The sequence below is a fragment of the Stomoxys calcitrans genome, chromosome 5 (genome assembly GCF_963082655.1).
Source record: "Stomoxys calcitrans chromosome 5, idStoCalc2.1, whole genome shotgun sequence".
NCBI classification, from domain to species: Eukaryota; Metazoa; Arthropoda; class Insecta; order Diptera; family Muscidae; genus Stomoxys; species Stomoxys calcitrans.
This window is the reverse complement of record NC_081556.1, coordinates 100,292,919-100,309,363: the sequence shown is the minus strand read 5'-3', so window position 1 is coordinate 100,309,363 and position 16,445 is coordinate 100,292,919. Positions and strand designations below refer to the sequence as shown.

The 16,445-nt window shown below is 40.7% G+C and overlaps 1 protein-coding gene across 1 annotated transcript; it reads right to left on the bottom strand.

The window, feature by feature from the left end:
* Positions 1-486: 486 nt before the first annotated feature.
* On the bottom strand, positions 487-12,439 carry LOC106087758 (ATP synthase subunit alpha, mitochondrial). Its single transcript, XM_013252909.2, has 4 exons — positions 12,262-12,439; positions 2,017-2,597; positions 1,151-1,952; positions 487-1,085 (listed from the first exon to the last, which is right to left on the bottom strand). Exons 1-4 carry the CDS (start codon positions 12,325-12,327, stop codon positions 876-878), a joined length of 1,659 nt encoding a protein of 552 aa, XP_013108363.1. The 5' UTR covers positions 12,328-12,439; the 3' UTR covers positions 487-875.
* Between the last annotated feature and the right edge of the window lie 4,006 nt (positions 12,440-16,445).

The window sequence follows — 16,445 nt, the reverse complement described above, 5'->3', positions numbered from 1 at the left end:
TTCCAGTGGTGTATTTATGTTTAACTTTAAGGGGTAATTTATTATTTATTAAGATTATTATTTTTGTTTTTAAATTTAAACATCCACATGCTCCATCATATATATGTATATCATCGTATTTATTATATAGATATTTTAATGCTCATCTTTATTGTTTGAGTAGTTTTTTTCTAGTTAATAAAAAAAAAAGCAACGTCTTATCGAAATTCGTTTAAAACGAAAAAAAAAATCTAAACAAAAATCCAAATCGAGGACAAACAACATTCATGGGGAAAACTTTGCTCTCTGGGCGCGCTCTCTTGTGGGTGTTGTTTAAGATGAATATGAGATCAAAGGATTCCCTTAAATGTTGTTTGCCATTTCGATGTCGCTCGCTTCACATGGTGGTTGCGGCTGCAATGATTCGAGGGCCTCGTTTAGGGGACTAAGGAAAACAAACATAAACACAGCATTGTCTCTGTATGGAAATTTTAAGATTTTTCGCAATTTCGATTTTTATAAGATTTTGTATTTTATTGTTTGTTATTCAAGGTTCATTGTTTAACTTAACGTTTGTTTTATGATTTTTGTCTTGCAAATGACTATTTTTCATCATTCTTTTTAAAAGAGTGTTTTGTAGTTTACGTAGATGGTAATTCTGTAATTTCACTGTATCTTCCATTCCATTCTTCTCAAGTGCATTCGTTTTACGAAATTTTTTAATTAAATTACAAGAATAACGTGAGACGACACCGATGATGGCACACAGTGTCTCTGGCTTGTTGTTACTAGGGTGTGTGAGGAGCAGTTTTGGGTGTTGGTGAAACTACTCGGCTGTACTTAAATGACGATGGTGGTGGTAGTAAAAGGGGGTGGCTGCTAAATGATCTTCCCGTTTAACCTTGGAAGGTGGACAAGAATTTGGTGACGACATCCTTCAATTTGGCATCGGCAGCTTCGGAGATCTTGCCTTCTTGGGCGATTTGGTTCAAGAGACCCTGTTCGGAGGTCTTGATGTGTTGCAAGAATTCCTTTTCGAACTTGGTGATCTTGGCGGGATCCATCTTATCCAAATGGCCACGGACACCGCAGTAGATGACAGCAACCTAGACAAAAAAAAAAACAAAGTTGCAAAATTTCAATCCAACATTTAAGTATGTTTCAAACCTACCTGATCTTCAATGGACATGGGCACATATTGACCTTGTTTCAACAATTCAGTCAAACGAACACCACGGTTCAACAATTGCTGGGTGGCAGCATCCAAATCGGAACCGAATTGGGCGAAAGCAGCTACCTCACGGTATTGGGCCAATTCCAGTTTCATGGAGCCAGCGACCTGTTTCATGGCCTTGGTTTGGGCAGCGGAACCCACACGGGATACAGACAAACCGACGTTAATGGCGGGACGGATACCCTTGTAGAACAATTCAGTTTCCAAGAAGATCTGACCGTCAGTGATGGAAATTACATTGGTTGGAATGTAGGCGGATACATCACCGGCTTGGGTTTCAATGACGGGCAAGGCAGTCAAGGAACCACCACCCATGGCGGGGGACATCTTGGCGGCACGTTCCAACAAACGGGAATGCAAGTAGAACACATCACCGGGGTAGGCTTCACGGCCTGGGGGACGACGCAACAACAGGGACATTTGACGGTAGGCGACGGCTTGTTTGGACAAATCGTCATAGATGATCAAGGCGTGCTTGCCCTTGTCACGGAAGTATTCACCCATGGCGCAACCCGAATAGGGAGCCAAGTATTGCAAGGGAGCGGCATCGGAGGCGGTAGCAGACACAATGACAGAGTAGTCCATGGCACCGGAATCAGTCAAACGCTTGACGATTTGGGCGACGGTGGAACGCTTCTGACCGATGGCAACGTAGATACAGTACAATTTCTTGGATTCATCTTGGCCATCGTTGAAACGCTTTTGGTTGATGATGGTATCAATAGCCAAAGCGGTTTTGCTGTAGTCATAAAGATAAACAAATACACCAAAATACACAATAGACAACTTTCGAAATTTCTTACCCAGTTTGACGATCACCAATGATCAATTCACGTTGGCCACGACCAATGGGTACCAAGGAATCGACGGCCTTAATACCAGTTTGCATAGGTTCGCGCACAGATACACGGGGAATGATGCCGGGGGCCTTAATACCGACACGGAAACGATCCTTGGTGTTGATGGCACCCTTGCCGTCAATGGCATTACCCAAAGCATCGACAACGCGGCCCAACAATTCATCACCGACGGGGACATCGACAATAGCACCAGTACGCTTGACAATATCACCTTGCTTGATGAGCTTGTCGTTACCGAAGACGACAACACCGACGTTATCGGGTTCCAAATTCAAGGCCATACCCTTCAAACCAGAAGAGAATTCTACCATCTCATCGGCTTGGATGTTGTTCAAGCCATAGACACGAGCGATACCATCACCAATGCTCAACACACGGCCAGTCTCTTCCAAATCGGCCTTGGGAGCAACGCCCATAATGCGTTCTTCCAAAATGGAAGAGATTTCAGCGCTGCGTTGTGTGCTGGAGACATGGAGTTTACGTGCAGCTAGAGTTGCAGCTGGGTAAGCGGCTTTGGCAGCAATCTAAAAGAAAACAAACACACATCAAATTAGAAAATCGATCAAGATACCTCTAAGGTAATAAAATGTTGACTATTTTTATGTCTTGGACCTCAGTATGGTGATGTTAAAACGTACACCACCACCGGGTGGTGGGAGATAAGGTTGATTTTTTTCATCCCGAAGCCGGGAAAGTTCTCTGCCCAAGGACTACAGGCCAATAAGTCTCTAAAATACCCTGGAAAGATTAATTGGCACGTGCATCAGGGCTTACACTTAAGTTCGTCCGATTGTCAGTGCCCTTAATGATGTGGTTGGCTACAACGAAGGGAATTTGGGAGTAGGCGTCTTCACTCTTGCGGCCATACATGGCACTCTGATGAACGTGAGCCATATCGAGCATCATAGACACTCAGTATTTAAGCAAGAGCCACTGACGTTTGGCCTCTTTCGGGGATTCTACACTCGATACCGCTGATAGTCCATGATTGCCTCGGCAGCTCCTCAGATTTTCTCATGAACATCACACAGATTGAATTTTAAAGTTCTTACCTATGTGGTGCACATAGGTAAGAACCCACCGTGATGACGTCGGGTTGCCGATTCTTCTAATATTTCGGATCTGGCTCTGGGGGCCTTGAGGGAGCTATGTGCCTAAGCGAGGACCAATGGGCTAGTCTTAAAGTCAGAAAAACTAAGATGGTGCTCTACCGTCTGAGGGTTTTCAGGGAATCTGCCCTGGATTAGGTAGAACTGCAGCTCTCTCCGGAGGTCAAGTACCAGGGCGGGATGATTGCACGGAGACAATGCTGGAGAATGAACGTCGAGGGAAATTGTCAAAAGGAAGTGAGAATACGATTTACGGGCGGGATGATTGCACGGAGACAATGCTGGAGAAGGAACGTCGGGGGAAAGCGTCAAAAGGCAGTGAGAATGATATTTACGACTGCCGCAACTTGCTAGGAAGGAGTTGTGGTCTATGGTCAGAAACGGTACACTGGATGTTTACGGCCGTTGTTTGGCCGATTCCCACCTATAGATGTCTGGTGTGTCATCGAGGAAAATGGTGCCCTCCGCAGAATTAAGAAGGTACAGGGTACCACGGCTGTGATGATCTCAGGAGCAAGGAGTGCCTTAGAGATCTTTGGACATGGCGCCCTCAAATTGAGTACACTTTTCTGTTTTGATGGGGGAATGAGATGAGGCGTGGCGGCATGCAATATGCGACACGACGAATTATTATCCGGGGGGAGTACTTGTTGACGGATTGGACGTTGTTTTCTCTAAAGTGAGTGTACCCCTCCATTCTTTGGAACTCCTTTGTTCACGGATGAGTATAAATTGCATGATGGGACACCGGGTCAGGAGTTTGTTGAGTTTCTTAAAATCTGGGGATCTTATGCAGGCTTTTGAACGGTTGCAGCGTCCCTCAGTGGGGGGTCTCCAATAGGAATGTCACGATATACGTGTTTAGTTAGGTGGCGGCCTAAGGCTATATCGCCGGGTTACGTGAAGTTGAGAATGGTTAGAAGATGCAAGAAGCTTCTTCAAACTATGGGAAATGCAGACAGTCTCTGCTGGGTCCCGGGCTATCAAGTGATGGCGGAAAACGAAGCGACAGACGTGCTGTACTGAAATGGAGCGCGGATCGTATTTATCGCGGAAAAGGCTGATGAGTCTAAATTAAATGGGTCCACCGGAGCATTCAGTTTCATTGAGTTCTTTGGAATCAGCGTATGTTGCTGTTGTAGCACACAAGAGCCACAATACACTGCTACAACATGGAATCCCGGGATAGCTGCGAGCACCACGTCGGCTGAAATATTGAGTTTCGATCTGTGTGGAGTTCATTGTTGTAACGAGAAGCTTAGCAATCCCATGGCAGCAGGTTGTACGCAACGGATTTGATAGATGAAGTTCTTCATCGGCAAGGGCTGCCACCTCAGTGTATAACACACTGCTACAACAACAACGAGAAGCTTTGCAGCGAGCTACCGAGCGCGTCCACAGGTTGCGGATAGTGGAATGCTCCACACGGAGTAGCTGCAATGGCAGACGCAATCGAGCGGACAATCAGCGGTATCGAGCGGAGAGTCTCAGTGAGAGGCCGGGCGGTACCGGCTTTTGCACCAATATTGAGTGCCTATGACCCTCGATATGACAAGGCGAGTGATGGGCGACTTCAAATAATCAATGGCCAGTTTGTTCTCACGGCGATCGGTCCTTTGACCGGAACGTGCTTGCTTACAAAAGAGCTTGACGAGGATCCCCACCTCCCAATGAAAATGTGGCTACAACAACATGGAATCAGGCTATAATAGAGGCATCTGGACGGGCGAAGCGTGGGTCTTGGATAGTCAGGCGGCGAAGGCTCTAGCGTCCGATAATGTAAAGTCGAAACTGGTTTGAGGACACAAGAGTTTTTTCATACCATGGAGAAGGTTGTAAGGTTCTGTTGGATTCCGGGCCATCAAGTAGTGGCTGGGAGCGAAACGAAACTGATACACGCGGATTGTGCTACGTAATAAGTGAACCTATGCGAGCTAATTGGTATGTTAATCACGTGAATAAGGCGGGGGCTGGTGTTATGGGCTGAAGGGTGGCAAAGACCTTATAGCCGAATATTTCCCGAAAAAGGTCATCGCTTATTCTGGGGCTGGGGACGAATGACTTAGGACTGTCGATAGCAGTCCTGACTGACCATTGCAACTTCAGGTTTTGGCATAGGAACGAACGGATGGAGATGTAGATTTCTGCAGAGTGTGTGATGAGTATTTGGAGATGTTCAAGCACCTTTTGGGTCACTACCCCGCAATTGCGGGAAGAATATAAAGGATTTTTGAATGACAAATCTTATCTTTCTGGAATTTTGTAGAGGCCTGGATTGGCTGTCTGGACTATACACTCAACGAGGAGTTTTTCGTCCCTCCACCAAGTTTCCTACTTTTTTCCTGCTGGTCTTTTGTGATGTACGTTGGTTGGTTGTTGTTGTTGTAACCACATTTACAAGTGGAGGAGGCAATCCTCGTCATGCTCCTGTAGGTGAGCAAGCTCGTTTCGGTCCAAAGGACTGATCGCCGCGGGGACAGCGTGGCCATTGGTTATTTAAAGGCGCCAATAACTCGCCTTGACATATCGAGCAACGTGGGCACTCAGTATTTGTGCAAGGGCCGGTGCCGCCAGGTCTCTCACTGAGATTATCCGCTCGCTGAGTGTCCGCGACTGTCGTTGCAGATACTTCATATGGGGCATTCCACTATCCGCAACATGTGGACGCGCCCGGTAGCTCCCAGCCAAACCTCTCGTAAGAGCAATGAACACCACACAGATCGGACCTCAATGTTCCAGCCTGTGTGGTGTTCGCAACTATTCCGTGCCGGGGCGTTGGCTGGTCTGACAAGGTTGCTAATTGCTTTCCGAACTAAACTATGCTGATCGCAAACTGCCACTGTGGACTAAACTATGATATATACCATACCAGAGACATCAAAACATGATGAGATCCGACGGTTGAATATGTACACAACGTTTTTCAATGAACCCAGAGTGTCTAAGGAGGTGATAGCTGAGATTTGGTCTGTTTCACTGTGAAGACCTGGATAGGATGAACTACCTGTCCTAGTTTTTTAATAGAATTTTTACCTCACGTGGATGCTTTCTACAAAAGAAAGCGTTTTTCAGAGAGTAAATGCAGATTTGCCTATAAACATTCCAGAAAGAAACATGCACAAACTTCTCACATATCAATGAGTGGTGAACGGCGTGCTTCAATGACACACCTCTTAGGGGATAATTTTCAACTTGCCATACTACCATATTGCCAGCATTGGGGGATAACCACTGCTGACAATGCTGTTAGACGCCAGCATTCGAACCCAAGCGTTCAGCGCCTGCAGACGGGCAATCCCGATTGCAAAAATTCAAAAAATTTACCCACTATTGAGTGGGTTGCGGCATCGCCTGTTACATGCTTTCGAAAACGTTTGTTAATCATGAAAATTTTAAACTTTGATTAGTTCGCTTCGATTTTTGCATTAGTTTGGTTCGAAATGAGGACATTCAATGTGAGAATCGCAATTGGACAAACACATCCTTTTTGATTGTACTTTATAACAATTTTTTTAATTGCATGCATAAAATAGTTAATCGTATCTTATGGCAATTCGTATACAATTGATAAAATCATCAACAAATCTATATCAATGAATAATAGATTGCCAAACTAAGTTTTTGATATTGGCAAGTTTTAAAAAATTGTATCAAAAGTATCAGATCGGTATTGACACAGAGTGCTCTTGCCTTTTGTAGTAATTGACAGTGAACATGCATAATTTTCTACAATACAATGCTGAAAACAAGGCACTACTTTAATTTCTACAAAAAGTGTTAGTAGGGTTTCAAGGCACAGGAAGGTTAAAAGTTGGAAGTCATGCGGTTGTTTATATGATTTCAAAGTGCAAATTGCATTTTTTTACAAACATCCCCTAAGGAAGTGCCGTAAAGTAACATTTCATTGCTGAAAGTTTTACAAGGTAGTAAATCTCATAAAATAAGACAAGGTAAGAGACCTGAATGGTTTTTGTTTTCTCACCACTTTAGATTCGCTTTTAGTTGCAGACGGAGGCCACCGTAGCACAGATATAAGCATGTCCGCTTATGGCGCTGAACACCTGGGTTCGAATCCTGGCGAGACCATCAGAAAAAATTTTCAGCGGTGGTTTTCCCCTCCTAATGCTGGCAACATTTGTGAGGTACTATGCCATGTAAAACTTCTCTCGAAAGAGGTGTCGCACTGCCGCATGCCGTTCAGACTCGGCTATAAAAAGGAGGCCTTTATCATTGAGCTTAAACTTGAATCGGACTGCACTCATTGATATGTGAGAAGTTTGTCCCTGTTCCTTAGTTGAAAGTACATGGGCAAAGTTTGCATTTAGTTGCAGACGGTTTAATATCCGCCCCCTCTTTTAAAGATAACCTAACCTAGTTGCTGTCTGGTATCTGACGCACTTAGAGATTTTTGTCTATTATAACTCCACTGGAACAGAAGACGTATGATGTCTTTTAGATCATAGCATTGAACCAGCCAGATCGTTTCAAAAAGTCTATTGACTTGCGAATGCTCGCATACGCCAATTCAATGATGTCTTCAAAAAAAGTGCACTTCTACTTCTTGCCATTGTAGGACAGGCACACAGCAGAGGTTCTACTGGTATCTTTTGATCAAAGTCCTAACAGCTCCTACAGAAATCGTTACATATTTTCTTATCAGCATGTTTTCCAATCAGACTGTGAATAGTCAAGACGTTCACGACGAGCGAGGCTTCTGTTGTACCCAGGAACTGCAAAGCTATACAAATGTCTATGGTGTAGAGTTGTTAAATGTTAGATTGAGCCATATTATCTTGGAGCGTGCACAGCTATATCCGTTGACCTTCGGACCTTCTCGAAGAATAAGCTTATTTTGGTATGTGTAGCAGTTGTTGTCGTTGTACACTGAGGCGACATGTGTAAGGTTGTTCCTAGCTTCGCAATCTCATTTGCTCTATAATTCCCTGGGATACCTATGCGGTCCGGCGCTCAGAACAAGTGAATTTTTAACTGTTCAGTCATCTCGTTGAGAGATCTGCGACAGCCTGGAACCACCCCTTTAGAATTATATTTCAGTAATACTGTATCTCCAATCGGTTCTATCAGAAATCGCGGTACAGTAATACTCATCAAACAGAGGCTCGAGCAATGTGTACTCCACAAAAATTTGAAATTCAACTTAAATTTTCTGTCCAGCAAATCAGCCTGGTATTTTAAGCTTTCATTAAATGGACCATACTCTAATACAGGTGAAACCGAGGGTACCTTATATGACCTATTGAATGGAACAGCTCCCGTCTTAGACGAATTAATCCATGGCAGCCGTTTGTATGTACCGGATTGATCTGAAATACGAGTCAATCCGGGAAATACTCGGCTATAAGGTCTTCACCACCCTTCAGCCCTTAGCTCTAGTTCACGCCTTATTCACGTGATTAGCAAACCAATTAAAGCGCATAGGATATGATGCACTTATTACATAGTACAATCCGCGTTTATCAGTATCGTTTCGTTCCCAGTTTAGTTCGGAGACCAAACGACTAGCAACTAGCTAGCTGGTTGATAGTCGTTTGGTCTCCAACGCACATCACAAAAAAATAGTCAAACCCATGGCAGCCGGTTGTACGTACCGGATTGACCCGATGAAGTCCTTCATCGCCAAGGGCTGTCGCCTCAGTGTACAACACACTGCTACAACAACAACGAATTAACGCATAAGCCGCTCTCGGCCGCCTATTTTGCCGTGGAACGCCGGGAAACTTTTCCTAACTCCTTTTTTTCCCCAGAATAGTATACTATTGTTGTTGTCGTTGTAACAGTTTATTGTGTTCTGCCTATCGTCTGCTTGATTCTGTTGAGTGTCAAGACCCAGTAACTCTGCGACTAAGATGGGGTGCGTCCACAGGGATCTGGGTCTGAGTCGAGTGGATCTGGCCGTGCAGTTAAACAAGCACATTGCTAATGGCTATATGCCAAACAAGTGCGCAAACTATCCCCACGCGGGATAGCTGTAAGCACCACACAGGCTGGAACTTTCGAGATCCGATCTGTGTGAAACTGGAATGAAAACAATGCTGTCACGAGAAGTTTTGCTGCGAGCCACCGTGCTATATGCCAAAGTGCAAACTATCCCGGCACGGGATAGCTGCAAGCATCACGCAGGCTGGAACATTGAGATCCGATCTGTGTGGAACTTGAATGAAAACAATGCTGTCACGAGAAGCTCAGCTGCGAGCTACAGGTTGCGGATAGTGGAGTGTTCCATACGGAGTAGCTGCAATGACAGTCACGGACAATCAGCGAAGTCTCAGTGAAAGGCCGCCGGGCGGCACCGGCTCTTGCATAAATACTAAGTGCCTATGATGCTCGATAAAAGGCGAGATATTGGCTTAGCAACTTTGAATGACCAATGGCCGTCTTGTTCCCGCGGCAATCGGTCCTTTGAACCGGAACGGGCTTGCTCACCTAGAGGAGATTGACGAGGAACGCCACCTCCACAAGAAAATGTGGCTTCAACAACAACAACTTCTCTAGAGTATTTCACCGGTATTCACAAAACTTAAAACAGCTCATAGGAGGTTTATTTGACAGTTCTATAAAGGTAAGCTGTCAAATAAGCCTACTTTAACTTTTGTGATTATGGGCATTTGTCTTTTGCTTCGTGTGGTAGTTTATATGCTTTTGGGAAATGGAAATGACATGTGTCTCTCCCCACCCCTTAGAAATATGCATGCCGTGATAAACAGAGTATATCTACCCAAATCCAGGGAACCAGACTGTCGATTAGGCACAGACACTATTGAATTGTGGCGATATAAAGCAATCGTAACTATTGATCCCCTAAAGACCAACGGCCATATTCACAAAACTTACTGCCTGGTTCACTTACTTTGTGCCACTGAATGTGAGCGATTTTCGTTCGCCCTTGTGTCAAAACCAGCTGATTTCATAAAGGAAAAACAGATGTTGGTGTGAGTGACGCGGCTCACTTAAGTACAAAAAAAGTTAGTGAACCAGGCAGTTAAAGTTGGTTAATTTGACAGTTCTATAAATGAAATATAGGCCTGGTTATGCTCTCGTAAACATACCATAAATTTAGGAAAATGTGTCAGCTGTTTCGTTTTGCTTTATGAAAACACATGCAAACGATTACCAAACGTCTGTCGACCGTTACCGGAAAGTAAAATTCAGTAAAAAAAAGAAAATTTTACGTTCCGTTTTCGTGACAGCTGATAAAATTTGAAAATTGAAGACATTTTAATACCAAAAAATTTTGCTTAGAAAACTGCTACTCTGTAGCCCCAATCCAATCTCTGTCTTTTGAAACCCTCCTCAGTCTGCACAGCGCATCCATAGTGCCCTGAAGGGAACCTTGGCCGTATTCTGTCTCCCCGTGCGGCTCAGGGCGGCGTCTGTCGGCCCATTTCTTAGTTATTAAATGCCACCCGACATTTAAGAAGGCCGCCATCGCGTACTCACTCCTTCAGTTGGAGAGATGACTTGATTTGTCGCACCACTTCGTGGAGGGCCGTCTTCTCCGACCTTTCCTTGAGTTATGCCTGAAGTTCTCCGACGTCAGACCCTTCCTCACCTTTTTGTTGTTTTGTTTGAAATGTCAAATGCTACGTTTTATATAAAGCCTAATTGCCTTTTTACATTTACTATACATTTGTTCTACACTTACGGGAGCATAACCAGGCTTGTCAAATAAATCTACTTTGAAGCTGCATTAAGTAGCTAATGCAGCGATGATCAGAGATACTGTTGTCATCCAAAACATCCCAATTACATTTCCGTCGGCATATTCCTATTCTAATAAACATAAGTAGGCTGTTTTTTTCATTGGAAGATATTTAAAATGGGAACATGAAGCCACTTGACTTAAGCCTTTTGTACTCAAAAACGTTGCTTCTGCTTCCTCATACAAAAACTTTCAAATTATCCATTGAAACTAAAAGAAATTTACTATTATCTACAAAAAAAGGTCAATGGCTGATCGACATCAGAAAACTACAGATAATTGATCCACTTTTCATAGCGGTGAAATAAGGTTATCTTATGCTTAATTTTATACTTAAACTTAAAAAATGTACAAAATTTTCCGGCAAGTGTTTTAATTTGTCTTATGTTACAGTGTTTTATTCCTATACAAACAATAAATTTACAAAAATTTTGGACTTATGTAAGATTTGGCCGAAAAAGTAGAAAGAAAAACCCAAGTGACAGTTAAATAACCAAAGCAAAATATGGCAGCACATGAACTATGGTTCTCTTTTGAAGGCAAGCAGCGCACACACACACACATACAAGTTTAAAACCAACTTGCAAAAAATATACGAGAACCGTTTAATTCAATACTAGAAAGCAATCATGAAGTGATTTAATTTGAGAATGATTACCCAAAACATAATATTTACTTTCCATATCAAACTACCTATTTATTATTTTTTCCTTTTCGTATAAACCAATGTGAACATTCTTATACGTACTTAACCTCAAAAAAATCTTCAATTTTTTCTTGCCAGTTATGTGATTGTTTGACAGTTGGGGAGAGAGAGAGACATAACTGCAAAGCACCGGGACCATGAGAGAAAGAGCGACTGTAGAATAGTAGGAGAAAAAAAAAGAGAAAAGTGCCGCAAAATGAACTGGCCTCCTTACGTTATGTAACTGGAAAATCTTAAAATTGTTTATCATTTTCTTCATTTTCCTTTTTAAGGAAATAAAATTATGTAATTATCCTTAAGTTAAAGGCACTTTTCACTTTTGGACCCCCCCTTAATACACACACGCACACTTTACACAGCTCAATAGCATGTTCGACTAGAAGCAAAAACCTAACCAAAGGTTGCGTAACGTTATCGGCAATTCTCATAAAAACTTGGTAGTTTTAAAATATTAATAGGCACTTAATGTTATAGGATTAAAAAAAGTTATCACAATATCAGAATTTGGGGGCTATTGACTTCATTCTAAGCCATGTTTTTTGATTGCACAATTTGAGTCTTTTTTTCCCAATTGGATTTTTTTCTTGGACACTATGGCGATACAAAATTTTGCACATTTTTTTAGTTTTCATTAATTTTGTTTAAATTAATACCTGTTGAGCGGCCTTTGGCAAATTGCGGGCCACAGATGTAGCCAAACGGGCAGAAATCATCGACATTTTGACTTAAATTAATTTAATATTTCTTGTCGCTTGCAGCAAATTTTACTTCTTATACACCCAGCCCTCTCTAGACGTAATACTTTTCAAAGATGGTTGACTTGTGGCGAAGATTCGTTCATTTCCACATTGACGTTAAGTTTCGTTCGTTGATTTAGTGTTGCCACCTTAACCAAAGTGTCTTGTGGGTATGGGGAAGCGTATTCATTTTAATTTGGGAATGAGTATCATTGATTCTTTTGCTTCACACTTCAAGTAGGCAAGATATACTTGATATTGGTAAGCCATAAAGGAGAGAATTGAAAAAATTGATGAACTCATAAAAAAATTAACTACTTTGATAAACCACCATCAAATTAAATATCTCATGTGTAAATAAATTACACTTTCCTCTAAAAAAAAAGGCAGCAGTTCTAACGAAGTTTTAGTTGCTATAAGATATTCATGGATATATCCGAACGAAATTTTCGGTTTGCTTTGTGTTAGGGTTGGTACTCTATTTGGTTTTCCACGTGAACAACTGTCGAACGTCATATAAAAAAAACTGTTAATGAAAAAAGTGGACAACACCAAAAGGCGTTTTTAAGGCTAATGATCAAAAAGTAGCAATTAGGCACAATTAATCCAGGCACAATTAATCCAGGCACAATTAATGACAGAATTGTGTTGGTACCGAAAATTAGCCGTAAATATGTTTAAGTAAATTAATATCTTTTTTTTTACAACTAAAACCAGAGTATCCTGCTTTAGGGTTGGGACCACTTACCTTGCGGAAATCGGTCAAACTACATAAAAAAAATCATATGAACTAAAAATATGTGAAATAAATAAAAACCTATTTTACGCTAATGACTTAAAATGAGCACTTGAAAACAGTTAATCCAAGTGTAATATGTATAAACAAACTATAAAGTGCTACAAAAATACGTGTTTTCAACACATGCAATCCATAACGTTTGTTAATTTTTAAATGCGGGTTCATATTAAACTTGATTTTATTAAAATTAACCTATGCAAATCATAGTCGCATAATTTCGCAAAGGCAATCAAGTATTAATTAAAATAAGACCAATCCCTTTAGCAATTCTCTTCAATTATGTTAATTAGGTGGCAGCATTGTTGGAAACAAAATACAACCCTGAATATTCATCGTCATGTTTCGTCCAGTTTGCCTGAGTTACCAACGTCAGGGGTTTTTATGTAATTGTGCCGTCTGTCAGTTTAAAACATTTGGCAATATTCACATCTGATGTGTTCTCAATTTAACAAAAGGTCTGTTCGATAAGTTTTGCAGCAAATATTTGATGAAAATTTACCAATTCAGTAAACCAGAATATATTGATTAGGAGGTTGGTTTTCCAAATAAAACTAACTTAATTCAATGATGGACAGATTAAGTTTTGAGGTTGAAAACATTCATATACCGATATTTAGATTAAATATCCAGGAACTCTGCGACTTGGTGGAGTACGTGAAACGGCCAACGGCATCAGCACGTTGGTATCAATTCCAGTTCAGGAGAAATTCAGGAAATCGGAATGTAGTTAAAACCCTGTTTACACTGCTCATTAAATCCGGATTTAAGGCTCTCGTCAGCTGATTTTGAAACAGATGATGGAGCCAATAAATCCGGATTTAAGGAGCAGTGTAAATGGGGTTTAAGCTAAAGTACACAGCACGGAATGTATGCATGTCTATCCCCCACCGACTCCATCAACGATCGGTGGAGGAAAGGTTCCGATGTACAGAGCTAGAGTCCGGGATCTTCTTTAAATCCGGCACGGACCAAAATTATAAGAAAACTGCGCTCAGGGATGTGTATTTCCCGCAACAAAAAAAAAAAAGAGAATAAAACCCAAAAAAAGAGAATAAAAAAGAGAATCGAACCCAGGAGTTCAGCGTCATAAGGGGACTTGCTAACCTCTGCGCTACGGTGGCCTCCCATTAACTGACATAGTTCCTACATTATGGCAATTTTTTTTCTATTTTCCTTGGTTTTCTTTAAAGAGGTATCAGGCAAAGAATTAGATAAATGCGAACCATCGTGGAGGGTGTATAAGATTCGACCGGCCGTACTTAGCACGCTTTAACTTGTTTAATGCAAATTTTTATTAACTATTTTTTAATTTTTAACTATTATTAAAATATAATTAATAATATATATAATATAATAATATATATAATATATAATAATGTATGTAATATAATATAAAAAATAATATATTTATATATATTATGGTCCATTTTTGTTGCTTTCAAAATTTGTTCAATGGTAAAGCTGATTCGTTATTGCATTGACCTGATTAAGCTTTTTTTTCAATTTTCGACCACAACGCCTATAGCCTGCAGTTCACATTTGAGGATTTATCGATCAATTTTTTGCTAATCATACATATCTTCCATTAAAGAACATTTGCAGTTGGCAACGTTGCTCACACAAACAACCGTTAAAGCAAATTGCTGCAATATTTTTATATACTACATATTAATAAGACAATCAAAACCATTAATCCGATTAAATTTACCTATGCTTAAGTCTGAGTTTCACATCAGCAATTCATATGATCACATAAGTTTAGCTAAAGCCGCATGCTGGGCATTTCTATGCAACATAATCCCACAGTTATTATTTTGTTTTTTAAATAGTCCGTGCCACCCTGTGTTTAATGCAAAATTTGACGAGGCTCAATTCAGAATTTTGCGATCAGCTGGTAAGAGCTTTAGAGCAACAGGAAATTTTCGCGTCAGTTGTGAAAATTTAACAAGCCGGTGAACATCGTGACAATGTAGTTTGTGAGTGCTAAAAATGAAAATGCTTTTTTGTTAAACATTTATTGGAAAAATTGAAAGAAAATGTGTTAAATCTACAAACAAAGTCATGTATTCCATATGTGTTATGTTAATTTGTTGAAGGGATCGTTAGTTCTTCTAAATTTATAAAGATCTCATGTGTGAATTTTAGCGACGCCATGACTTTGCAATGGTAAGTTATCTATTGTTGCCATTATAAAAGAAATTCCTTTAGCTTGTATTGTTTGCTATAAAGGCTAAGAATTTTTGTTCGCAAGAAACTATTTAGAAACATGTTCATGTAAATATTTGCCAGTAAAAGGCGGCAGCGGCATGAATGCTGAAACTTTTTTCTGCAATTGGTACCAACAACTACTAATTTCCAACACATCATTGCAAGTGTGTGTGGCTTATGCATTTAAAACAAAAGCAAAACAACAACTACTAATTTCTAACACATAGCTACAAGTGTGTGTGGCTACTATATTAAAGGCAAAGGCAATATATGAGCATACATATAAATAAAAGAGATCGACATAATTTTGATTGTTTCCGCTGAGAAATGCATCAATGGGAAAGAAGATGTTTTTGTTTGTTTTGTTTTCTGGCTACAGTTTGGGCAAATGAAGCTCGTTTTGGATGAAATAAACTATCAATGGAAAGGAAATTTGATGATATTTTGTATGAAAGGTCTTTGGGAGTACAGTACCAATCTTTTGAGAGTAGAATACAAATACAAAAGCCTAGTATAGCAAAGTCTCAGTAGGGTCACCCTTCCTGGGGAAACCCTTCATACAAAAAGGCAAACCGATCAGAACGATTTGCACTTAAAAGAAAGCTGTGTAAGAGAGCATATAAAACATAAACGCATAAACAGTGTGGAGCGAAATTTCATAGGTTATTTAAGGAAGTTGGAAGTTGATGAAACTGATGAGAGACGAATTAGTAAACGAAAGTAGTGGTAGTAGTAGAATGGACTTGTGCTATTTTTAATGGTAAACGTTCAAACTAGTCTAAGTCTGCATTTTTAATGACAGAAATCGCCGCAGCCACAAATTATTTTTTTTTGGAAAAAATAGCATTTTCCGTGATCTTCAGAAAACAAAAAAAAAAAACTTCTATTATATAAAAAATAAATTGTTGCGCTTTGTTTGTTGGTTTATTTGTTTGTTTGTCTGTTCAGTATAGACTCCAAAACGGCTGAAATGATTTTCATGAAATTTTCACAAATGGTAGAGATTGGGCCCCCGGCGAAAATAGGGTACTAGATTTTTTGATATCCGAAGGGAGTGCGGACCCTCCCCCATACCCCAATTTTCTAAAACGCC

What these genes read in the sequence shown, in the direction of transcription:
- LOC106087758 (XM_013252909.2), bottom strand. Translation starts at nt 12,327, where the DNA reads ATGTCGATGATTTCTGCCCGTTTGGCTACATCTGTGGCCCGCAATTTG. An exon ending in ATTGGTGATCGTCAAACTGG is followed by an intron (nt 1,953 to 2,016) that starts GTAAGAAATTTC and finishes TTATGACTACAG; the next exon opens with CAAAACCGCTTTGGCTATTG. An exon ending in CCATGTCCATTGAAGATCAG is followed by an intron (nt 1,086 to 1,150) that starts GTAGGTTTGAAA and finishes TTTTTTGTCTAG; the next exon opens with GTTGCTGTCATCTACTGCGG.